At 45.5% G+C, this 26,625-nt stretch overlaps 1 protein-coding gene across 2 annotated transcripts in view; it reads right to left on the reverse strand.

Annotated features, from left to right (window-relative positions):
• The window catches only part of IFT56 (intraflagellar transport 56), a 1,056,475-nt gene that overhangs the window by 201,062 nt on the left and 828,788 nt on the right, over positions 1 to 26,625 (reverse strand). For both annotated transcript variants that reach the window (XM_069652706.1, XM_069652707.1), the window contains 2 exons: positions 8,605 to 8,668; positions 8,384 to 8,472 (listed from right to left, as the gene is read on the reverse strand). In XM_069652706.1, the coding sequence (XP_069508807.1) occupies positions 8,384 to 8,472; positions 8,605 to 8,668 (153 nt within the window). The remainder of the gene's footprint in view (positions 1 to 8,383; positions 8,473 to 8,604; positions 8,669 to 26,625) is intronic.

A 26,625-nucleotide genomic window follows, 5' to 3' on the forward strand; every position in this document is an offset into this window, starting at 1 on the left:
GATACATTCTGCATACTGGTGTCATCAATTAAGTGGAGGACACATTGCCTAGCTGGAGCATGACTGAATCATGGAGCGAAGGGAGCCAGGAGGAGGAAAGCCAGATAGACTGCAGGATGAAATATAAGACGGATGGTGAGGATTTCCTCAAGGAGGGGGATTCTGACCTCACCCTCAGCTTTAAAAGAGTCTGGGGAGATTCTTTGGTACAGGCAGTCGCACAAGGGGTTAAGCACCTTTAAGATAGGTTGGGGACGCAGGACCGGCCCAGGCAGAAGACGGGCAGTAAGAAAGAGGACAATAGTCCGGGTGAAGGTCCATCCCATTCACACCCTCAAGAAAGGGTTGAGAATCAGGGGAGCCATGCGACCCGGAAGAGGAAATCCTCTTCTACTCCCCCGGGTCAAGACAAGGGGGTAATAGAGAAGCCCCTGCAGGCAGCCAAAGCATTCCAGAAGCTGAAACAGGCCTTTCTGCTCAAGTCGGGGACACCCAGCCTCTTACCCCTATCCTATGGGTGCAAAATATAGGGGGAAGAGCCTGCAAGCCTTACAGGTAAACAAGCAACAGGGCCAGGCCCATCCAAGAGGACTAAACTAAAAGAAGACCCGGAGGAGGAGGCATCCAAGATGTTTGACCCAGTAGCCATTAGACACCGTATGTCCTCAGAGTGGTCACTATCACCTAAGGTGACACCCTATGTGGCCCAGCACCTGCGGAGGCCCCTCGATAAAGAAGCTAGATACCGCATGAGAGCCAAGTGCCCCAGGCCTGAGCTACCGGGTAAACTAGCAGACACACCAGAATTGGACCCCAGGATGATCAGCTTTGTCACCAAAGCCACTAAGGAGGCCTGCAAAGGCATGGACAGAATGTGGAAGGGGAGCGAAGACAAGCGCTTGGATTAGCGGGTCCTATAGCAAAAATTATGGACCTCGCAGGGAGAGCTAAAGACACAGGGGAGCCAATCGATGCTCACACACTCGCCAGATGGGTGCAAAGAGCGGTCTGCATGCTAGGAAACACAAACTGGGCACTATCGTCTGAGAGAAGAAGGAGCATGCTGCTCAAAAACAACAATAAGTTGGGTGACTTGGCAACTTACAAGGCAGGAGCGACCGCACAGGGTCTGTTATTTGGAGAGACATTTGCGAAGGAGATGAAAACGTTTATTGGAACTTTTACAGCGCTAGAGAAAGCCCAATCGTCCATTAGGAAGATTTTTCCAGGAGGTGTTTTTGCCAGGACCAGTCGCTATAGGGGGTCGAGTGACTGGTCGATTCCAGGCGAAGAGACAACCTCAGGGACCTACAGCCCAATATTGGTAGAGCAGGACACCTTCTTCCTGTCCCGAGAGAGAGGGCACAAAGGTTGTAGAGGTAGAGGTTTTTACTGCCACCAAGCCGCAGGAACAGTTGACAGCTTTGCTGCTGGTGTATCCTCCAGTGGGAGGGAGGACGAGGCAGTATACAGACAATTGGCACATGCTATCAGGTGATGCCTGAATATTACAGATGGTAGCGGGTTTCAGACTAGAATTTGTGGGTTTCCCACGACAAGATCAGCCCCCACAGCCGATGGAATCTTCTCAGGTAAAGGCACAATTATTGGAGGCAGAGCTGGAGCAGCTCAGGTTATAAGGGGCTATAGAGAAGGGTTTTCCCCAAAGACAGGAATACTACAGCAATATGTTCCTGGTCCACGGGAAGGGATAGGTGAGACCCTTGATAAATCTCAAGGGGTTCAACAGCTGGGTCTTGTACCAGCATTTCAAAATGGAGGGGATACACCTCCTGCGAGACATCCTAAGAAAGGAAAACTGGCTAATGAGATTGGTTCTCAAGGACGCATATCTCACCATACTAGTCGCAGACAAGCATTGTCCCTTCTTGCGTATTCTGTGGAGGGACCAGGTTTGGCAGTTCAAGTGTCTGCCTTTTGGGGTGTCTTCAGCTCCCTCGGTATTCACCAAGCTCATGAGGCCAGTCGCTGTGGCGATTCGGGAGATAGGTGTATGGATGATAGTGTACCTAGATGATATCCTCTTCGTGGGCCAAGACAAACAGCTAATGCTCAAACAAGTGCAGTGGGTGACTTCTCACCTTGCTTCGCTGGATTTCCTAATAAACTGAGAGAAGTCAGACCTAACCCCCAGCAGACGCATGGAGTTTCTGGGGTTCACTGTAGACACTACCAAGGCATCACTGGAACTCCAAGCACCCAAACTTAGGGCTTTCAAGAAGGAGCTGAGAGGAGCTCTACAGGAGCAGGTTATATCGCTTCGAAATCTGGCCAGAGTAGTGGATCTGCTAGCATCCTCAATACAAACTATCTTCCCGGGCTCTTTACAATACAGAGCTCTTCAGAGGCTGAAGATCAGACACTTACAGAAAGGGCATAGGCACCACCAGCTTGCACCTTTAAACCGCAAAGCGCAAGCAGAACTGGTGTGGTGGCTTCACAACAGGGAAGCCTGTAATGGACGTGCCATTTTTGGAGATGCCCCAGACCTGGTCATAGAATCAGGCGCGAGCAGAGCAGGTGGGGGCGCAAGGTGCGGCCAGCTGGAGACAGAAGGAAGATGTTCACAAGAGGAATTAGCCCTGCACATCAACTGCCTGGAACTTCTGGCGGGATCCTTCGCAGTCAAACCACTCATGAAAAAAACGGGTGAAATGCTGCATCCTTCTTCAGATGGACAACATATCAGCGGCCTGATACAATCATCTGGGAGGAACCAGATCAAAAATGCTAGAGGAATTGATGAAGAACTTCTGGCACCATTGCCTCAGCAACCAGGTTACATCATGGCAGAGTACTTGCCCGGGAGTGCATAATGTGGTGGCGTATTGGAACTCTCGTTACTTGAGGGACTCCAGTGATTGGAGGGTGCAGACCGGGACGTTCTGGAGGATTCAGGATCTATGGGGTCCTCTCCATACGGACCCCTTTGCCTCCCGGCTGAACACGCAATTGTCCAGGTACTTCATCCTGAGACTAGACCCCGGAGCGGAAACCACGACACGATCCTCGAGAATTTGTCCAGACCCACTCACTATGCCTTTCCCCCATTTATCATTATAGCCAGGACTCTGGCGAAGATACGCCGGGAGAAAGGGGAGGTGGTAGTGATAGCGCCTGAGTGGAAACCGCAAGCATGGTTTCCAGTTCTGATGGAAATTTCCTTGGATTTCCCGTAGAGAATCCCATGGCGGTAGGACCGGTTATCCGATACAGAAGGGCGTCCTCACCCTCTGATTCAAGTACGGAGCCTCCAGCTCCGGGTGCGCTGAGTTTCGGGAGCTGATGGAACATGCCAGGGATTTTCAGAAAAAGCTGCTTTATTCATCAAAGAATCCTGGCCCCCTTCCACACTCAAGAGCTATTGTGCCGCATGCCAGCAGTGGGAGAAGTGGTGCCAGCAGCCAGGGTGTACATCCTGTTTTGGCCCCTGTCGTGCAGGTGCTCAATTTTCTAGCGTCTTTATCGCTGAGCAGAGAGGAGTTTCAGATGATAGGCGTTTATAAATCAGCCATCTCCGCCAGCCACAAGCCTGTGGACGGCGCCCCCGTGGGTGAGCACCAAGCGGTAATCTGGCTGCTTAAAAAGGTTAAGATGGTTAAGCCACCTTCAGTGAAATGCACCTCACATTGGGACGTTAGCAAGGTTCTGGACTTGTTCACACATTGGCCAAGCAATGATCAGTTGTCAGGCACGAAATTATCAGGGAAATATGTTGTTATACCTAGTATCGTGCAAGCGCGTGTCCGATGTCCGGCCCTGGAGATCAACAGGAACGTCTTCTATCCAGATGCCGTGGTTTTTAACATCGCAAGACTGACTAAAGGGAATTCAGACATCATATCTTATCCACATTTCACGCATAATGCCAAGCTACGCATGATGCAGTGTATTAAAGAGTGTAAGCGAGTAACAGCATCAGTTAGGCTGCAAGGTGTATCACAGCTGCTAATTGCACACAGGAAGCCTTTTCAAGTGGTGGCAGTGGCCGCCATAGCCGGATGGGTAGGAGAAATATTGACACTGGCGGGTATCGATACCTCCATTTTTGACACACACACTGTGAGAGGAGCCATGGCATCTAGAGCTTTTACGGTGCAAGTCTCTCTGCAGGATATTCTGAGAGCGCCCTATTGGTCAAGAGACTCCATATTCAGAATGTTTTACTTTAAGCTGGTATCTGCATTGGCAGCAGCAGTAGTAAGAAGCTTTGAACAAGCAAAATGCTCGCCTCCGGTCTAATCATACAATGACGATTATCCAGGCGTATAACGCAGGGAGTCTTGATTCTATTAAACACACAGAGGCAAGCATTATCCCACCCAGTGAAATACGGGGTGGAAGGGATAACTCTGTGAGTAGGATCTTTAGTGTATTTCCCACCCTAATAGTATGTTCTCTGTTTTAGGAGATGACCAGAAGACACTGTGAAAGGGCGTAATGCAGGAGTACGACTGGAGCAGCGGAAACTGCGAAGCTGGGCCTCAAACAGCCGGATTGTGTGGCGTGCCCAAGTAGGGGTTATTTTGGTGACATTAGTGTGGATTGGTTTTTGGCAGGACGTCGAAGATGTCAAAAAGAAGAGGAAGAGACCCGGACAACCATGACATTGGGAAGTCTGGAGGGTCCTCATTGGTTGGATTTTGGAGAGGAAACGACTGAAAAAAGGAAAGAACTCATGGGACAGAGATTTCCCCCAGATAGTTTCCAGTGTATTTGAAGTAGTAAGAAATGTTTTTGTAAAAAAAGGTTTAGAAGTTGCTTATGAGAATTTTTTCTGAGATTTGAAATCTGCTGGATGGTGACATTAAAGAAATGTAAGCATAATGCTTGCCTCCGTGTCTTTAATAGAACCAAGACGCCTTGTGCTACACGCCTAGGTAATCTTCATTGTGTCCCACTATTGAAATGTTTTCAACATAGTGAATAGCGGTCACAATAACTCATGTTGAACGCACCAAGCCTTTGGTTATTTGTATGCCAAGAGGTTTAACATTGACATTCACCTTAGCTAGAGAGTATTCATAGTTCCATGTAATTGCTTTACATTTGTCTCGGTTTATTTTATATCTGGCTAATCTTTTAAACTCTTAATGATAGTTCACAGTATGATGTGTATTAATATGCAGTCCACAAAGAAGTTTTATCTACTCTTGCCCAATCTTAAGCCCTTACAAGTCTTTTTCTTGCCTCATCCACTTACCAATCTGTTCAATATACCACGTAAACAAGGATGGTGATGATGGGCCATCTCTATACATCTGGAAACCCTTACTTAAACATCTTTTTAGCACAACATGGAGTATGGAGCCTTGATATAAAGAGTAGATTATGCAAGTGAAGACTATTTGATTCCAAATTTACGAAGAGAAATCCAGAGAAAGCAAAAAGAAACGTTGACATTGTGGATCAACAAGCTTTCCTTCGAGTCCTCTCTAACCTCAGTATCTTGGAAAAACACTGTCCTGGTTTTCATATTATCTCTAGGATTGATCCTTTTCCATCACCTGAAATACACACATTTCTGATGCCTCCACGCACTCTGAGTTACTGTCCCCCAAAGATCTGTCCTTGGCCAGTGGACTCCTTGACCTTTACAACAAATTCTTCAGTAAGTTCTTATCTCTTTTTTAATTGCCCAATTAACTCTTTGGAGATGGCATCCCAATGCTCTTTTCCTTTTTGACCTTCACCCCAGATATCTCTTTGAAGATCGCTGACAGTCTTAACCATCTGCGAGCACATGGCATTTTGTTTTCTAATGTTCAACTCTTCTAAAACTGAAGCCATTAATCTCCTGCACTGAACACCCCATCGCTCCCCCTGAACAATGTCCTTTCCCTTTGACAACCTAGGTCTGCAACAGTGAACCACAATGCCAACAATTGATCTACCACTACTGCTGCTAGGATCAACCTCACCTACTATTTCACAAAAATGCTCATCGACTTGACTTCTTCATGGGCCTCCTCTTAGGCCTTCCCCTGAACTCTTCTGCACCCACACCACCCCCCACCCCCTTCACCCATCTCTCCCACCACCTTCATGCTGACTGGCTCCCTATGAAGAACTGGTTTCTCTACACATGTCTCCTACTATTAATTTCTTTCTGAAAGAAATACTGTAAAAAAGTAGTGCTCGCATAATTGTTTTGAATCAAATTATGTTAAATTCAATTTTGCATCTTGGTCATATGATCATTTGTATGATATACTTGTGATATCTTAAGCAACGGATGAAGATATGTGATTTCAGGAACTCTATATATTTCCTGATTCCTTTGTTTCCCGATGCAATTATCAGTCTCAAATAGAATTATTTAATAAGTGCCCTTGTCGAGTTTTAGAAATCACTCAACCTTTCACATTGGTTGCAGCTAAATTCACCATCAGATTACGAATTTCCCACTTGAATTGTAACTCACAGCCTATGAAAAGGTATAAACCTCTCAGGCGCCTTTATCTGAAACACAACTAAACTTTGGAATTTAAATTGAAGACAGGCCACGTCATAATCCTTGTAGGTAAGGATGTATCAACATTTTTAAATCTTCTTTTTACTCAATACTCAATTTCCTAAGTATATTGCATAACTTTACATTCCAGCACCTGCCCAAAAAAATAGTTGGTCAATCTGAACATGTAAAGGACAGTCTAATAGTTATTTGCATGATTGTTAGCAGATCATGGTTATTGGCAAAGTTAGCCACAAAACAAGTTAGTTGGTCTTACTAACATTGCTTTTATAAAAGATCAACACATGCAAGTTATAATATTAGTAGGTTAAGTATGTACCAGCATCTTTAAATCTTTTTACTTCCTACCAAATCGCTCGCATGAGTTAGTCAGTCCCTGCCTAAATTTTAGTAGGTCAATCTGAACATGCAATACATTGTATTTGCCAAGGGCAGTTTAATAGTTCTGTGCACAATTGTTTAAAGATTGTGTTTGCTTTTCTTTTTTTTTTTTTTTTTACCAAAGTCAGCCACAGCAGTTTAGATGGGGTTAGTAAAATTGCATTTGTAATAGGGGAACTTGACAAGGACACTTATTAAGTAACAATTCCATTCATGTGTGCCATATGATTATATAAGTATGTACAGGACTGTGTACCCCGGCCAAAGTGCAGGTTTTCATTGACACAGTAGGACCACTATATATCCTAAGCCTACAGCTAACTCTAGCGGTGACAACAAGCAAGGCTATGTTAATTGCCATTGTCTCTGTATATCTTAAGGCAACAACCCCCTCTAGGGGTGACAATAGGCAAAGCTACTGCATCGGACAAACGTACAGGGACAAACATACATCTGGCCTTTTATTATATTGTTAAGATTAGAGTACAATTAACAAATGAATCGGGAAATGTATTGTTACAGGAATACTTACTTATATCTGCATCAGTGTCTTATGAAATCGGCAGTAACTCTCCTCAGACAAATTATTATTCCATAACAACGTCCTTCTTAATATTATGGCTAACATGTTGAATTAAGTTTTGTAGAATTAGCTTCAAAATAATGAATCTAGTGCAGCCCCTCTTACAAGATTTCCTTCTAAATTTTGTATATCAGGGACTAGGCAAAGTGTCCCTTGTATTGATGCAGCCAGCTTACTTCTAGTACCAAATGGTACTGTGTGGGTAATGCCATTGCTGCCAATTCCTTTTCATTGTCTTCAAATATACTCAAAGGGTAGACCCCCCCCTCTACTTCCTGACTGCTTTCATCACCAGCGACTGCTAACCTGTCCCCTTCTATTTTAGCACCACTCTCAACCACAAAGTCGCACCCACCCTGTACTTATTTTCAATTCTATTCCTTCCCACTCCTCACCAACCACCGCTGGAACTCCCTACACATTGAAATCAGAAACACCATCAACATTTTTGAAGAAGGCCCTCAAGCCCCAGCTCCTGCACACTGGAATGGTACCCACACTATCCTCCCATCTCCCCAAATTCCTCTCTTGCCATCACATTGACACCCTCTGTAAACATTCCTTGCCTGTTCCCCATCAGTTAATATTGACCCCTATTCATGCTCTACCTCTTCCTCACCAGTAAAACTAGCTGGTTATATATTCACTTCCAAGTTAAATAAATGTGCTTCTGGTGGGAATACCAAGTCCTCAGTAAATACAAATAAAATATGATCAAGCTGAGATTAAGTTGTAACAATTACTTTCCCAGTTCGAAGACAGTGATCTGTGCTCTGCTGCAAAGAAATGTCAACACTATATGCCCATAATCATCTGTTTCGGAGAGGCAAAGCAAAGTCACCTAGCACTCTCAAAGGAAAGAACATACAAGCAGACAGTATAGAAGATGAAGTGTATACCTTTGAAAGATGAAAACAACCCACCTTGACAGAGTTGAGGTATATTAAAACGTCCTCAAACTGCCGCAGCAGGAAAAAGCAAGAAGCCATGCACTGCCTTCCAGGGATTGTATCTATGGCAAGCAAAAGACAAAGATTTGACATTTTACATCAGTGAAAACTGAAAATGCATCTACTGACATTTAGAATTAAAACCATTATGTGATAGGGAATATGAAGATGGCTACTCTGACCCTTCAACATACCACATTCACTGGCTGAACCTCCGACAAGCTGGAAAAATTGTTGAGCAATCTTTAGATGGTCCCTCTGGAAGAAAGCAAATAGTAGAGAGAGTCAGCCATGGCCTCTGTCAGTTCCACACTAACTAAAGAAATATGAATGTAAAACTCCTAAATATACTAGATCATAACACTTTCATCATCAAACCCAAAACCCAAAGTATGTTAGGCAAAAAGAAAATGTAGAACTGTTTGTATGATATGATATGGCATTTATAACGCGCCTATGCACAAGTGCTTAGTGTAAAGTGTAAAACTCAGAACCTCAGATTTCCCTCCTCCGGAATTAGTTATTTCATTATAGATTAGGCTCCTTTTTCATTCGTGTCTTTTAAACACCCACAGACTGAATAGTCACACTTGTTAGGCTGTGAATCTCTGAAAACGAAAAGGTAACATTTTACAATAACATATAGGATCTTACTCTGTGGAAGCAATATGAAATATTACCTTCATGGGGATTCAGGTTCCCATAGTCCTTGCTCTCCCCCCCTTTGGAAGTGGTTTAAATAGCCTGCATTTGAATGTGGGTCAGGAAAGGTGGTCTAAAAAGAAAATGCTGCTGCTTTAAGAAAGTTCAATTCGGTTGACAAGGACCCTTGTACGTATGCACTCTTCTGTGTGCTAGCCATGCTGTTCAGCCCATGCATCAACCAACCATCACTCTGTTCCATGAGCTTTTACCCACATTTCTCAAAGGTGATTGTAGCACAGTCAGAGGTGTTGTTGATGGGGGGCGGGAGGCGGAGAGGGCTGCGGAGGTTATAGCCCCCTCCCCCTATCTCCCAGAGTCTTTTGGTTGTAACACCGGATAGAAGCTCAGGGGCTACAACCAAAAGGCTAGCTAGCCCCGTGTCCCAACATTAGCATAGCCCGAGATCTTTTCCAGACCTAGCAACACCCTAGAGCATAATATTTGCTTCTTGGAATGGATGGGAGGGTATTGTGAAAGAGGGAAACTAGGAAAAAAGAGAACCTGAATCACCATGAAGATAATTTTTTATTTCTCGATCATCCTGTTCTCACTCCTTCCCAACTCGTTGGGGCCAGACTAAAACACGATCAATATGCTGATTAGAGGAGAAAGCATATATAGGGCAGGCTTCAAATAAATTGGTTGCAGAGAACTTGTTGGAAAGACACTTCACATCTAGAGGAAGTGTGTAGTGTAATGCTTGCAATAGGCCAATGGTGTAGCGTGAGTAGCTGCTTTGCAGATCTCTTGAGTATGCACATTCCTTTGAAAGGCCAACAATTCTGCCTTGGCCTTGCTGCAGTGAGCCTGAAGTCGCAATTCCACCAGTCGCAACTCCTCTAGTGTAATATGGTTTGGAAATGTAAGAGATGATCCATCTAGCGACTGAGGCTTTTGCGGCTTCATTGCCTGTAGATACACCTCCATAGCTGATGAACAAATGGTGTGATCATCTAAAAGCTTTAGTGTGCTCTATATAACACTTCAAAGCTCTAGAAACATCCAAGATATGAAGAACGTCTTCCCCTTGCAAATGAGTGCCACCGCCACATCCGCCGCCACCACCACCACCACCACCTTCCCTTGCCAGAAGAAATGGCCACTAAAACAGATGTTTTCTAAGCCAACAAGTTGATGTCGCAGGATACGGTGTCTAATCAAAGGATCGAATCTAACAGGTCGACAGGTCAAAGGATCAACACCAAAGGGTCGACAGGTCAAACGATCGAATTTTTTTTTAATTGTATATATTTTTTTAGGTTTTTGTTTAGGGAAAAAAGTGGTTTTTAGCAAAAAAGGGGGTTGGGGGACCCCCCCCCAACAAAAAACAAAAAAATATGTGGAAAAAAAAATTCGATCCTTTGACCTGTCGACCCTTTCACTGTCGATCCTTTGACTGGCAACCGCAGGATACCATAGGTTCAAAAGCCTTATGCATTAAGGAGGCTAAAACAAGGTTCAAATGCCATTTGGGAGACAGTTCCCTGTTGGGAGGATGTAAGCACACACAGACGTTTAAATGCCTTTAAATAGCCTCATTAGAGAGTGAAATGTTTTGTCCGGCCTAGTAAGGTACGCACTGGTAGCAGACAAATAGCGCTTACATTGGTCCACCAACACCTCTGTAGAAACGAAATAGGAGGTAAATGCCATTTCATCTACTGACAACTTCAGAGCTACCCATCTCTAAAGCCCAGTGACATAATCTTAACCACTCGCTTTTATACTGCTTCTTTGTGGATTCTTACATAACCGCTTTCATGATCTGATTATTCTTTTCTGAAATGGGCAAGTAGTAAATGCTATCCTTTTAGGACCGAGGCTTTCTAGTTCAGTAATGAAAGGGAGGGATGAAGAATCTGCCCTCCCTTTTGGACCAGCATATCTACAATAACCAGTGATATATTTGCTCCCCACAATGCCGTTCACAGAAAATAATGCAGGATTTCTATATTTGTGGCAAATGTCGGACTACACAATGTTAAAGGAAAGAATATTGTGGAAAAGTGGGTGTGGGGGACGGATTAGGACAGGATTTGGGTGATCTGCCCCTACCCCCAAAAGGGATTGGTTTAATTCATTTTAGTGGTTAACACATGCTTAGAGAAGCTACTGTTTGGAAACGTATGTTGTGGGCAGTCAGCATCTGAATTCATACATGCATGCATGTTACTTGCATTTACACTATTAGTTGGCACTCCATGACCCAACATTACCACGGGTGTCTTAGCGCTGATGTAAACATATAAAGCTTGTGGCGAACCAGAAGTAAAACTCACACCAGAGGACATTATTGAAATCTAGTTTATTAAAAATAAAATAAAAACGCCTCACTGACTGTAGTGCTAAAAGGGGATTCCCATCCTAAAAATAAATAAAACTAAGCTACTCATCAGAATGTCCAAATAATCAAAACGCAGTCCTCTATCCTAACACAACCGAATCACGACTCTACTGTAAGCACTGAACGCCACCCTCTCAGCCTCCATCGACTGACACGCGCCCCAGAAACAACACACATGCAAACAAAAACCATCAGCACTCTGGTACACGCAAGAACTCAACCTCCGCAACAGAGTCATCAGGAAACAAGTGAAAACCTGGCACCCCACCAAGACAGCACCCAACCTGGCGCTCCCCAAGGAACTCCGAGCAACCCGCCAACAACTAATCAACAAAGACAAGGCCTCCTACTATCTGCAAACAATAGAAGAAGCAGACAACAAAAGCAGAGACCTCTTCAAAGCAGTCAAGCAGCACGTCAACCCGCGACCCGACCCTGCCATACCACACTCCATCGGAAAATCCATCACCACGAACACCTTCTTCATCGACAAAATCAGCGAGATTCGCCAGCACATAGACAACAGCTCTGCATCCACAGACCCACCTCACATCCCTCCTTATGAAATCTCTGCACCCTGGACAACATTCAAAACACTCTGAACAGAGGACCTGGAAGAAACACTGGCCGCTCTCAAAGCCGCATCGTATACAGATGACCTGCTCCCAACATCCATCTTCAAGACCCTCCCCGCAGAAGCTCTCCTTCCCTACCTGGAGATCATCAACAGCTTCCTAACTCAAGGCACCTTTCCATCCACCTAAAAACAGGACAAATCCCCCATCTACTAAAGAAACCCTCTCTGGATCCCGACAACCTAGTCGCCCCATCACCCATCTTCCCTTCCTAAGTAAGGTCATTGAGAAAGCGGTAGACGCACAACTGCAGCAACACATCAACGCCAACAGTCTCCTCCAAACCTACCAATCCCGGTTCAGACCCAGATAGAGCACGGAGGTGGCAACAATACAGGTGGATGCCCTCAACATCCTTGACGACGGCCACCCGTGCCTCCTAGTTCTACTTGACCTCTTGGCCGCTTTTGACACAGTAGACCACCAGGCGCTTAAGCACACCCTACATCAGCACATTGAGATTAGCAACCTTGTCCTAAACTGGTTCAAGTCCTACCTCGCCAACCACCAGCAGTTTGTTCAGATGGACTCCTCTAGCTCGCCAATGCTACCTGTCACCTGTGGAGTCCTGCAGGGTTCCACCCTCTCCCCAGTGTTCTTCAATCGATAAATGGAGCCGCTGGGATCCCTAGCCACACACAACATCCACCAATACGCTGGCACACAGCTATACCTCAAGATGAACTCCATCAAGGATATCCATAGGCTCAAAACCTGCCTCTCGCTGATCCAGTCGTGGATGTTCATTGCATACTTGAAGCTCAACCCCCACCCCCCAAGACCGAATTCCTACTCCTCATGAGCACCGAACCCTCAGACATACAGAGCTGGCTATCAACCATAAACTCTGAGGACTTCACACCTCCTGCTACAAGTCCCTCCATATAGACAAACACTTTTCTTTCAAGACACACATAGCCAAGAAAACTCAGACAGCTTGGTATCAGCTCTCCCTCCTACGGAAAGTCAAACTGTTCCTCCCTCCAGACAGCTTCTGACCCACCATTCAAGCACTGGTCTTTTCCCACCTGGATGGGGGCAATGCACTCCTCAAATGCCTCCCGCCGTCCTCCCTTGTGCCCCTGAGAAGTGTCCTACACGCGGCTGCACGCCTAATCAAGAGTCTACGTAGATACGACCACATCACCCAGGCCCTCATCGATCTTCACTGGCACCCACTGCACGCACAAATCACCTTCAAGTCTTGTTGCATCATCTATAAGGCAGTCGCCCTCAAGTCAACCAGCTAACTTGCAGAGAAACTCAGCATCTCCGGCGGACAGCGCACCACCAGAAGCCAGGGCACATGCACACTTGAAATCTCCCATTGCAAAAAGGAAAGGACCAGAAAACAAGCCTTCTGTGCTTATGCCCCAACACTATGGAACCTCCTCCCCCATCAGCATCCGACTCACTCCCACACTTCTAAAATTCAGAAAAGAACTCAAGACCCACCTCATCAAGGAGTCTCTCCCCTAGGCATCTGACTTGCTAGACGCCGCCCGCTGCTCTCCGTGCTGCCAGCCGGTGCAGCTGTACCCCTCCTCTGTGCCCCTCTTTATCCAGGTAGAGGTAGCCATGCCGCTAGTGGAATAGGCCCTTTATCCTTCGGGAGGATCCTTGCCCGCTAGTCTGTAGAATTCTGAAATTGCCAGAATGATTCACTTGAATAAGGTCTGTTTTGCCACAGCCTGACCCGGTTTGTGACCTGCATAGCCAAAAAAAGCTGATCGTTGATACTAAGTCTGGATAGTGTAGATATGTAAAAACTCAGAGCTCTGCATGGATCCAATCTATGTAATCTCTCCTCCTCCTTACAAGGATGAGGTGGCGGATAGAACGTGGGCTATACAATTTTCTGCCCTACATGAAAATCAGAAATTATTTTGAGTAAAAATGAAGGCTTAACCCTCAGAACAACCCTATCCTTGTGGAAGATAGTAAAGGGTGGCTTGGATGATAGTGCCTGCAATTCACTCACTCTACGGTCTGAGGTTAATGCTACCAAGAGAATGGTTTGAAATGTTATCAATCTTGACCAACAAGAATGTAAAGTTTCAAAGGGTGCACACATTAGACATTTTAGTACCAGATTAAGGTCCCAAACTGGAACCTGGAAAGGAGATGGGGGTGGGGGGAGACACATTTGTGAGTCCCTTTAGAAATGGTGTCACCAGTGGGATTTTGAAATATGAACATTCTTCTGAGGAGCACTTAAAGATGGATAGCGCCACCAAATAGCCCTTAATAGTTCCAACCTGGAGCCCCAGATTGGCTAAGGATACTAGAAAAGATAACACTTCCGGTGTTTTGCATAGAAAAAGGTCTACATTCTTGTCTTTGCACCAGCTGCAGAATTTGTTCCAACGGCAACGGTACAAGGACTTTGTTGCTGGCCTTCTGGCCGAAAGCAAAATCTCCATTACGTCATCCGGGAGGTCCCAATCCTTGTATCTCAGCCTTTCAGAAACCATGCACGAAGGCCGAGTGTCTTGACCTCTGGATGGAGAACCAGACCCTCCTCTCGCGAGAGAAGGTCCTCCCTTAGTGGAAGACGTATTGGAGGGCAGATGGACATGTCCAGAACGTCCAGGTACCACGTCCTCCTGGCCGAATTCGAGGCAATTGGGATCATGTGTTTCCCGAACTTTCTCAAGCTCCTGAGGAATGACGAGGACTGTAAGAAATACATACAGGAGTGGAAACTCCCAGCCCACTACGAATGCGTCCCCTAGAGCTCCTCTTGAAGGAAATGCCCTGGAGCAGTATAGTTCGCACTTTCGGTTGACACCGGTCGCAAACAGATCCACTTGCGGAGTTCCCCAAAGGGTGAAGATCTCTTGAAGGAATTCCTGAGCAAGTTCCCAATCATGGGAGTCTGTGCTCTGCCTTCTCAGAGCATCTGCGCTGTGTTCTCTTCTCCGGCTAGGTAAACTGCTGATAGAGAGATGCCTTCCTGAATTGCCCAGTACCAGAGCTGCATTGCCTCTCTGCACAGTGGTAGTAAACCTACACCTCCTCTCTTGTTGAGGTAGTAAATGGCCACTATGTTGTCCGTCATTATCAGGACATTCTTTCCCCGTACAGAGGGCAGAAAGGCCTTCAGCGCAAGTCTGATTGCCCTCAGCTCCAAAAGATTGATATCTAGTTTGGACTGCGGTGGAGACCAACGACCGCTGATTCTCAGATCATTGGTGTGGGCTCCCCACCCCGTGAGTGAGGCGTCCGTCACTACTGTTATCTCTGACCATGGTCGCCAAAAAGGTTCTCCCTTCAGAATGTTGTCCTCGCAGGTCCACCACAAGAGATCCAGTGTGACCCTGCTTGGAACTTGAAGTAGGAGTAACATGTTTCCTGAGAACTGGAACCATTGTGTCCTGAGGGCCCATTGAAGGGATCTCTTTATCAGGCGAGCCTCTGGCACCAGAAAAATGCAGGATGCCATGAGGCCGAGCCATCTCAAAAAAGTCGAAGACCAGGAGACGCTGGGCACTTTGAAATTTGGAGACCATCTGTAGAATGTCTTGAGTCCTCACCTCGGGTGGCAAGCTCTTTCCCAAGGATGTATCCAGTACAGCTCTGATGAACTGGATCTTTTGAGAAGGTGTCATATGGGACTTCTTGTAATTGAGGGAGAAGCCCAGTCTGTGAAGAGCATGGCAGGTGACATCGAGATGATCCAGGACTTGTTCTGGAGAATGCGCCCTGATCAGCCAATCATCCAGGTAGGGGTAGACGTGGATCTCCCCTCTCCTGAGACTTGCTGCCACCACCGCCATCAGTTTGGTGAAAACCCTTGGGGGGAAGGTTAGCCCGAACGGCAGAATTCGAAACTGATAATGAGTCCCGCCAACTGCGAACCTCAGGTATTTTCTGTGCTTCAGATGGATTGGCACATGAAACTAAGCATCCTGAAAGTCCAATGGCACCATCCAATCCTGGAGATGGAGGGCCTGAAGGATCTGAAAAAGTGTGACCATCTTGAACTTGTCCTTTCTGAGGAATTTGTTCAAGTATCTGAAGTCCAAGATGGGTCTCAGTCCTCCGTCCTTCTTGGGTATTAGGAAATATGGAGATTACCATCCCTTGTTCCTCTCTGCTACAGGCACCGGTTAGTCCTTTCTCTAGCAGGGTAAAAATTTCCTGCACAAGGAATGGATCTGGAAACCTCCAAGAGTGGCTCCCTGGTGGATGGTTCTGAGGTCTTTGGATGAAAGGAAGGCAGTAACCGTAGGCTATGGTTTCCAATGCCCAAGCATCCAAAGTAATGTCTCAGCATTCTTTCAGATTCTGACAGAGTTTGAATTTCACTGACCCTTCTTATGGAGGTAATGGCTACTAAGAAGGCAGTTTTATAAGTTAGGTGTTTGAGACTAGATTTGTGTATGGGCTCAAAGGGAGGTCCCATGAGCTTAGCAAGTACCACATTAAGGTTCCAACCTGGTGGCGGGTTAGAAATTGGAGGGTGGAGTCTCTTTACCCCTTCCATAAATGCTTTGACAACTGCCACTTTCCACCATGACACCTTGTTATGGGAAGTGGTGTAGGCTGAAAAAGCTGCCAGGTGCACTTTAAGTGAGCTAAACACTAACCCTGCATCTAATAGGTGGAGCATATAGGTGACAACATTAGAAGGAGTATAATCAACTAGGTTGATTTGCTTATTCTGGCACCAAATAACAAATTGTTTCCATTTGTCATAGTAACAGTGCCTTGTGTTAGGTTTTCTTGACTCTTTCAAGATATCCATGCATCTCTGGGGTAAATTGAGATGTCCGAACTCTATGACTACAGGAGCCATGCTGCCATGTTCATTGAGTTGGGCTGAGGATGCACTGTTAGCCCCTCGCGCTGGGAGAGTTGGTTGTACTGGCACTGGAGTTTGATGTGGTCCCACACCGGATTCTTGGATTTGTTCTCTATGGCTTCTGTTGGTCTCTTCTATTCATGGGGCTTTGTTGCACTGTTACTCCGTCTCCTCAGTGTTCATCATTCAGCTCTCCTCGTTGAGAGTATGTTGCAATCACTGAACTTGGTTCTGCAGTGTCCTCACCATTGGCAGTGGTTCCCTTTCCTCAACTTCTGAAAGACTCCATGTCAGTCTGTTGCGTCCATCACCACCTTGACCAGTATTCCTTTTGTGTGATCTAATGTTCAGATATATTTGGATTTTCCCAATCTCTCTACCAGTTCATCAATAGAAGACATTGGATATGCAATCCACTGAAACCTGCATTTACCGTGCAGAAGTCAAAGTAGAACCACCAGCTGTTCTAGGGTTTTGAAACTAGCATGGACACCCATTCATAATAAAAGGATACCGTCCCTCCCATTAAAAGGATCTCACTGACTTCCTCCACCATAATGGCTTTCCCGGCATCCAGGAGTTGATAAGGCAGATGCTGCCACACTATAGTGATCAGTGGCTTCTACATGTTCTGTGATTATATTCCCTCTGCCTGGTTTTTCTGAAGAGGTGGTCTTAAATTTGTCCAGAAAGATGTTCAGATCCAGATGGTGTTGAGTGGTCAAAGGTTGGGAGTTTGGCAGGCCCTCCTGGTGGGGCACTCAGATATTAGCAATCTGGTTCTGGAGTTTTCCAGACTTTTAACCACCTGACATGGTACATCTTTTCCATTCTATGGCAGTCACGTTGAACTTAATAGTTCAAATTTCCGATCACTGCCAGAATGTGATGGGAACCATGCCATTGGGCTAACAGTTTGTAATATTAAGACCTTATAGATAACCTGGAACGTGAGGAGGCAAGCATTTTTGTTATAGATGTTCTATTGTTTTTCTTTGGACTGCCCTAGGTTTTCTCTCACTAACGGTTGATCCTCTCATGTATTCATCTGGATTGTAAACATACCCATCTAGATTGGAGAAGTTCCCCTGTGTCTCCCAATTATCTCTAAGCATATCTTGAGCATCTCAGGAGTTAGGATTGTACACTATTTTGAAAGGTGTGGTGGGAAACCAGTCATGTTGGAGGGCTCTTTCCGATGGTGAAAAGAATGCAGGGTAACAACAAGTCTGCCCATCTTTGTTTACCATCCTCTGCAAGAATTGGTGTCAGTGTCTTCATACATTGCTTCACTAGACCATCAGACTGATTATGTAAAACAGAGATCCTTGGAGCCTAGAACTTCAAGAGGCTTTCATGTCCTCTGTGTGTCCTGACAAGGCAGAGATTTATTGGGGAGTGATTATTTCCAATAAGAATCTAACTGTAATAAAATAGGAAATCAAGACCTTCAGGATATTTTTGACATGCGGTTTCTTTTTTGCATGACTGCTTTAGGGTATGTGGTTGCATAATCAAGTACTACCAGAATACATCTGCACCCACTCTTGGCCCAATAATATCCAACGGGAAGGCAGATAAAGGTCAATGTTGCAGGGTGGCCCTTAAGTGCATTTTCACTACTGGTCTGTTGGCAGTTCCCATGTGCAACATTATCTTAAATGTTTTATAGACTCCTGGCCAGATGAAAATTCTGAGGACAAAGCTATGAACTTTAGCTACTTTTAAATGAGTGGTAAATAGATTAGCATGACCTAAATCTATAAATGCTTGCTGGAAGGACTACAGTACATGCAGCTCCAGCCAGAGGTCTCAGTGCCCTTTGAGAAATGCATCTACAGTGCACAAAACCCACGCTTTTCAATTAACATCTGTGCTTTCTTTAGGCCTTCACCGTAAGGGATTTGGTCAAAATCATTTTTAGTTGTGGCACATATGGTGGGCATTAGCACCACCCTTTGGCCAAAACAGGGCTACATAGATGAGACAGGTTGGTGAGAAGTGGAATATGTGGTTTGCATGGCAAGTGCCAACGATTGCCATACATTGCCTAAAACCAGAGATTGTTATTAATTGTGCCCTTTCGCTCAACCATTCTTTCATCTAGTCATTCATTTTAGGGCCTCACAAGTTGGGCAGAGCAGTAAAATGTGGTGGTAACGTTATTACCGCCGCATTCACCACTCTGCCCAATCTCAAGTTGGGTGGTAAAAGAGTTACCTCAATCTTTTTGCTGGAGGTAAAAAGCACAATTGCACACCTGTATTTGGCGCTATTAGCGTGGCCCCAATTGCACCAGTGCTAATGGCACCAAGAAACTCCCATTCGGTCCAGTGGACCCAATGGGAATGGGAATTTACCTCCCCACGGCAACTCAGGATCTGGCACAAATTGTGTCGGGCCGAGTTGCAGTAACACTAACAGCGTTGGTCGGTATCCTGGTACAATTAGCGCTGGGATACTGATGAGTCCATTAGTCCTTCATCATAGTCCTTCACCTTCATCGTTGTTCTTTGCTTCTAAATAGCCCTTCTCCTTCGCCCTCCTTTGCCATTTTCCTTCTACTTTCTAGGAGTCCTCCTTTTTCATCATAGTCCATTGTCCTATTGCTTCTCGATCATAGTTCTATTTTGTAGTCATAGCTCCTCATCATGGTCCATCATAATACTTCTACTTCGAAATAGTCCAATTATTATTAGCGTAATAGCCATCAGCAGAATAGCATCCTAGCCACTCTCGTTCATCATAGTACTTAGTCACTCCTTCATAGTACTTCATAAAAGCTCTTTATCATAGTCCTTCTCATTTATTATAGTCCATCACAGGCAATCATACTCCTTTGTCCTAGTCCATCTCCATCATCATAGTCCTTCCTCTTAGTCCTTCGCCTTCATAGTCTTACGTCATAGTCCATCATTGCCCTTCAACCTAGCCCTTCTACTTCATAGTCCTTGGTTGTAACACTTATCCTTCATCACAGTCCTTCAACCCACTGCTTCTCCTTTGTCACAGTCCATCAAAGTCCTTTGTCATAGTCCTCCATCATTGACATTTGTCTTAGTCCTCCTCCTCCGTAGTCCTTCCTTCTAATGTTTTTGTTATAGTCCATACCAGCCCTCCATCATAGTTATTTGCCCTGGCCTTCTTGCTAGTCTTTCAGCATAGTCCTTCTTTGTCCTGAACATTCCCCTTCATCATAATCATTTTCCATCATAGTAGACCCTCTGCATAGTGCTTATTAGTCATAGTCCTTCAAGATAGTCCTTCTCCTTTGAAATAGGTCTGCCCCTTTTCCTTCGTTGCATTATCACAACAAGTTATCAAAATGATTGCACCATGTTCCACACCCTTACACGTCATTAAACTCACAACATCAAGCCTTCCACAATCGACAATCGCATAATGTCATCGATCACACACCACCAATTCTTACCACCCACTTAAACATTGTTATAACGAAACTCACACCAAACAGTGTGCACTATTGACCCGCCATGGAGAGCATAGTGGGAGTTTATGATTAGAATATATATGACCTATGATTGAAAACTAGGATTACAGGTAAATCACACCACAGAAGGACGACTAGCTAATCAGTTGTCTTAAAACGCGGACAGGAACGGTCAGTGTCCCGCCTGCATTCCGCCAGCCACCCGAGCCTTTTCCCCGGGTGTTGATGTGTTTTCTTCTGCATCAGACGGCTTCACCTTCCTTTCCCTTCCCCTGATCCCTAACCACCAGCCCCCCTAATCCCCACAACACTCCACACATGTCATGCCCCATCCACTCATCTTCTGGCCCGGTTCTTCTGTCCTTCCACCATCTTTTTTCGAAAGGAGTTTGGGCTCATGCAATATGGGTGAAGCCCAGCACCCAGCAAAAAATAAAAATAAAACATAAAACTTTACACCCACCTGGATGGTGCCCCTGAGTGCAAACAGCCATCACCCCCTTTGTCAGGGAGCATATAGGGCCAGTATAGGCACTGACCTTGGACGTTATTGGCCGTGTACGCCCCCGATGCCTGGGTGTTAGCTTATGTAACTTTCCCTTCTCCATGATGGGATGTTTATCATGAGCCGAACATAGAATAGAGTAGAAAACTCCAACCCTTCAAAGGATGCAGTATATAGCATGTCAACTCCCTGCCATTTTGCGACACAAAGATCCTACAGAAAGCTTATACTCCTGAGAGTAAAAAACCTGAAGGATACAGAATTACTGTAAAGGTTATGCCAAAATGCCTTTAATATCCACACTAGCGTTTTAATCTAGTCAAAAATGCTTTGTAAGCGTGCAATACAACATGGATTCTTATCAGTTAGGGTGAAATGCCCACTTTACTGCTATTGGTGTGAGCTCTAGGCCCCACTGTAAATGCTGTAGCAGTTGTTTGATAACAGTGGAGAATGCATGAAACAATACATCCACAAATAGATAGAAGATAATGCTTTGAGGCTTTTCATACTAGGCGTATAATCCACAAACAGTGGTTTTATCTTGCTAATATCCTAAGTAAGATATAGTTAGAACTTCAGTGTCCTCTTAACATTCTGTGTTTAACGTTTGCTCAGCAGGATTAGAAACATTGAAGAAAAATGAAGGCAAACATATTTGCTTGATTCAAATGGCAATGTGAGATCACTTAGAAGTAAACATGGATGTGTTTTAAGAACTACCTTCAGTCACAGATGGCTCAAGAAATTCTTCACGGCTCAGAGACAGTTTAGATTGAAGACTTAAAGACAGAACACCTTTTCTGTCTAAACTCCCTCAGGGACTTTCTAGACTGTCACTACACTATTCAGTTGTTAGTAATCTAAAAGGGATATTTGATTGTGCCTTATACACACTTTGCTTGGCCTCGTTTCCATCACACCCACATAATAGTTTCCCCTCTCACTGCTCTCCTCCTCCATCTCCACCCACCTCCAGTACTTCCCTTATCTTCCTCTTCTGTGCCTCTGATGTCTCCCATTTCTTATAAGCATCTCCCCTTTTATGTTATCATTTTCGACCTGATACTAATACTACTCCTTCCACACTACAACTACCTCCTCCACACTAATACAACCCCACCCAACCTGCTACTCAACCACCCTCCTTTCACTCCATCACTTTAAATTCACTCTCTATACTTCTCCTAAACACACTTGCCACTCTTCCACACACAAGCACAATGTGTGTGCGCTCACTTTCAAATGCCTTACCTGCTCCGAAAATGACCTCCACAATCCTCTCAACTGTCCTTCCTCCTGCTGGTCTCTTGGTCTGCCACCTCAACTTAACAACCCACAGCTTCCTATTGGCTAGGGACTCTTAACCCAATCCCTGTCCTCTGGTTGGTCTGCTTTCCCTGGCCAATCTAGCTCTGTTTCCCCCACACAGGAGATATTACATATGGAAGAAATCTCATTATAGCCCCTTAAGCCCCACCTCTTCCGCACAGGACTTTTGCCAAATAACAATGGCTCAATGTCCCAGTATGATATGTCCTGGTTGGTGGTGTTCATTTATAAGTCCCTGGTGGTCTGGTGGTCGAGGGGGCGCACACACAGGTCTCCCTCGTGGGCAGGTCCGAACAAGTGTGTGTAGCAAAGCTTTGTGAGCAGCCCGTGTCTGAGCCCCGGGCTCCAGTTGCTGTTGTCCGCTTCTCTCCTGTGTTTGCAGCCTCTATACGTATGCTTTGGTGCTGAGGGCCGCTGGTTTTCTCTCTGCAGTGCTTCCTTCACTGCTAGGATGTCTCACTGGCATGGGATACTGAGGACTTTCCTCCTTTTATGTCCTCTTCTTCCGTGTTGGTGATGGTGCTACAGAAAGAAGAGCATTTTTGGCCAGCACTTGGAGCTATAGGCATCAGGTGATGAAAAGAGGTGCTGCCCAGGAACACATTGGTACATGTGGAGGGGACAGGAATTAGGGCCTTCCCAACTGCCACCACCACTCTCTGGGGGAAAACTAGCTCTGGATCTCTCCCTGGTAGGCCTATCACCCCAGGCTCAGCAGGGTTCCCCATCCCCTTTTAACAAGCTTCCTATACGGACTCCCCTCTACCATTTCCTCTAGGTTATGTAGGGGAGGAGTGGTCCAAGGGACCACCCCTGGCCTACATCTCCACCCCAGGTGAGGGCCATGGCTCATCGGGCGTCCCCTCCTTACCACCCGGGCCCAGGTGGTGGATGGCTCACCTGTTGAAGACATTGCCCACACGTATTGAATTTAGCTAGGCCTCAGAAACCATTTTGTCTAATAAAGATGGTGTGAGCGTAGCGCACTGTAGCGCAGCCCCCACCCTCGGAGAGTTTCAATTATCCCTGTTGCCGCAGCACCCTGGCAGATCCGCTGTAAGCACGTTCCCACGAACAGGACGGACATGAGCTAGCATAAGATACTAACACTGTAACATTTCACCGTCCGCAGTGTATCACTGCTCCCAGAATGACCCGGTCAGCAAGGCCTGGGTGATGGGAAGATCTGTAGAACGGTCATCCGATGAAAGCAGAAAGGTACCCAAATATGAATGTCTTCTAACATGTACAGCCTTGCCATACAACCACGTTTACTAAAGAAACCTGTAAAATTGTGTATGACGCCAGCCATGAAGGACCCACACCCCTAAAGGGGTGTGCAAATGATAAAAGCATTCCGGGGGAGTGTTCCTTAGATGTATCATTGAAAACCGTACACCCCGCGGTCCCGTGCCATAACTGAACTAATGCTGCTAGAGTACACAAGAAAACAAATGTAACCATACAGGGGGCACCTGTGAAGGGTGTGCGAGAATGCACTCGTCATGCGTGTATGTTTAAAGCCCCTTGCGTGCCACCACCGTCACATACGGTGGCGGTTCATTTTCTGTGTACTACACCAACCGTAATGCTACCTCACTTACTGCAAGATGTATATGCACATAGCTAAATACTGTAATTGTTGAAACATAGTGTACGAATAAGGTGCTCAGACTGAATATAATTGAAATGTCTTCAGCGAAGTGAAATGTATGTTCTCAAGTAATTCAAACAAATATTATAAAGTGTTCTAATGATTGTGATGTTTTCGCCTCCAAAAACCGGCAACACGCGAGGAAGATACCTTTGTAAATATGTGCAAGGCCATTTCCCCTCCCACCCTGCGAAGACTGCCAAACATGAGAACAGAGGCCCGCGCCGCGCTGCCCCACCTCCCCCAACTAGACTGGAGCCGCTTCACAGATGTGTAGCCCCTTTGCAGCACCCAAGGCCACGGGCCGCCACCTGCATTATTTACAGCACAGCAGTAAACCTCTGCCTGAACCCACACTTCCAAAGGCGCCCCCTCGTAAATCCCACAACCCACCAGATCATCCTAGACTTATGGCCCTGTGCAATCAGGACACCCAACACTGTGGCAACACACAGCGGCACATTTATAACTACATCTAACAAGACAGGGAGGCTTGTACCGTCCGTCCCATTCCCCGAAGCTTAGCCCCCCAACCTATGGCTCCGGTCAACAGGACGCTGGTAACCATGCCCTGATGAATGACCATTAGACCCCTCACAAGGTGCATTCCTCCTGTGTTGCATTAACCTGTAGAATAACCTATTGGAAGATTTACTAAAGAAGATAATATTGCAATGACTGAATGACTGCGGTGTGCATGGCCTAGGGCAAATAAGTCAGGAAAAGACATTCATCTCTGACACTGGCCGCGATGGCACAACAACACCGCCCGGATGAACTCTGCCAACCTGCCAGGCCCAGCCCAACCCACGAGGCTGACCAGTGACGTTCTCCAGCCACGGCCTACCACATCGCAGCAGCATCTATAGTTAGTCATCGCCACCCAATCCCATTGAACTTGTGCCCCCTATAGTATACAGGTTCTTATGACTTTTTTGTAAATATATACGCCTGTCTTTGCTATTGTCAGACAGAGCGCTCTCGGAGTTTGCAGAGTTCTTTGCATGCCATATTCTGATTGATAAACTCCCATTTAAGCTCACCCGCACTCTGTCTTGGCCTTATTCCCGACTTGGGAGAGTCCTTCATTGTCTCTCATTGCGGGGAGGATCGTGCTGGCTGGGGACGCTTGCCTTCAGTTATTTGCATCTCGCTAGCAGGGCATTGATGAGTTGTTCCAGCAGAAGCTTATCTTTTACTTCTTCATAGGTTTTATTTTGTATTTTTTTATTGTGCATATGGCAACAAGTGACTTACACATTCACAACGTTTCATCTAATAATGTATAAAACAGTAATACATCTTGTATTAAAATACATCTAAAAAGAATGTACAAATTCATATATCTAGTGTAGTTCTGTTACTATTTACAGTTGGTTGGAGTTGTTTGTGTCGGGACTCTCTACCTTCCGCGCACCTTTCTTTAGGGTCAATTTGGTGAGTCAGCCTGCAGCCTTGCTCCTGGTTCGTCTGGGGACCAACTCCAGGCTTCCCAAATGGATGAATGATTGGGTGGGATGACAAAACTGTGGATATTGGAAGGCGCTGGGGGGGGTTCAATAGTCCCAGAATGTAGCAGGTACGCTTAGCTATTGATTCAAGGTCAGATCTGAGTCGTATTGGTGCTTACATCTTTTTTGCTTTATTTCTTCTTATGCAATTCCACAAGTAAATTTAAGAATCATCATGGCGGCGTATAACGCCAGTTGTTGAACATTTGGTGAATGCAAGCAGCCGACGCGCGTTTCGACCCAAGTCTTTTTCAGGGCCAATAAGGTGCTATGGTTTGCTCGGATTAGGCGCTGATTGCTGGTCCTCCCGGGTCTGGGTGCCAGTGGGGCTGCTTGCATTCACCAAATGTTCAACAACATTACATGACGCCATGATGATTATTAAATTGACTTGTGGAATTGCATAAGAAATAATAAAGCAAAGAAGATATAAGCACCAGTACGACTCGGATCTGACCTTGAATCACTAGCTAAGCGTAACTGCTACATTCTGGGACTATTGAACCCCCCCCAGCGCCTTCCAATATCCGCAGGTTTGTCATCCCACCCAATAGTTCTGTTACTACGTAATAAAAGCCAACTCTTAAGATCTTCACAACTTCAATCGTTTAACAGTTTCGTGGCCTGCAATGAGGCGTTCCCAAAATGAATCACTCGAGAGCCACATGGTACGATCTACAAACTGTTGCAACTTTTTTTTTTACAAAGTTCCCTTGTGCCTTTACATGATATAAAAATGTGATGCAACGATTGGGGTGTATTTTCCTCACAGAGTTTACAAAAAGTGGGAACGAGTTGCTTACCTCTTGCAGACTGAATTTCACCAGTTTTTAATATATTCAATCTTACTCTTAAAAAGTCCGTTCTCATTTTCAAATCTGGGAACTGCGTTAAATAGTTTGGGAGAAAATATTTTGGTTTGTCATAAAATGAAAGTGATTTATAGAGCCTGTAACTTCTCATTTGGACAATGGCTTCAGTCCATTCTGCACGAGACAATGCTAATCTGACCCCCACTGGATTTTCTACTAGGATAATTACTGTTCCCTCAGGTCCCAGTACGCTTAATATACATATTTTTCAAACTCCTTTAGAAATATATTTCGTCCATCTTCCATGTCATTCAAGAGATTTCTATGTAGAGGTTTGTATTGATCTACCACCCATCACGCACTCTAAGGTCAAGCACTGCCCTCTTACTAGTGATCCCAGCCTCCAATTCAGCCAGGATTGGAGGGCCCTCTTTTCAGCCTTGGCTCCAACTGTGAAAC

Source organism: Ambystoma mexicanum, chromosome 3p (assembly GCF_040938575.1).
Source record: "Ambystoma mexicanum isolate Mex_15411 chromosome 3p, UKY_AmexF1_1, whole genome shotgun sequence".
Classification (NCBI taxonomy): domain Eukaryota; kingdom Metazoa; phylum Chordata; class Amphibia; order Caudata; family Ambystomatidae; genus Ambystoma; species Ambystoma mexicanum.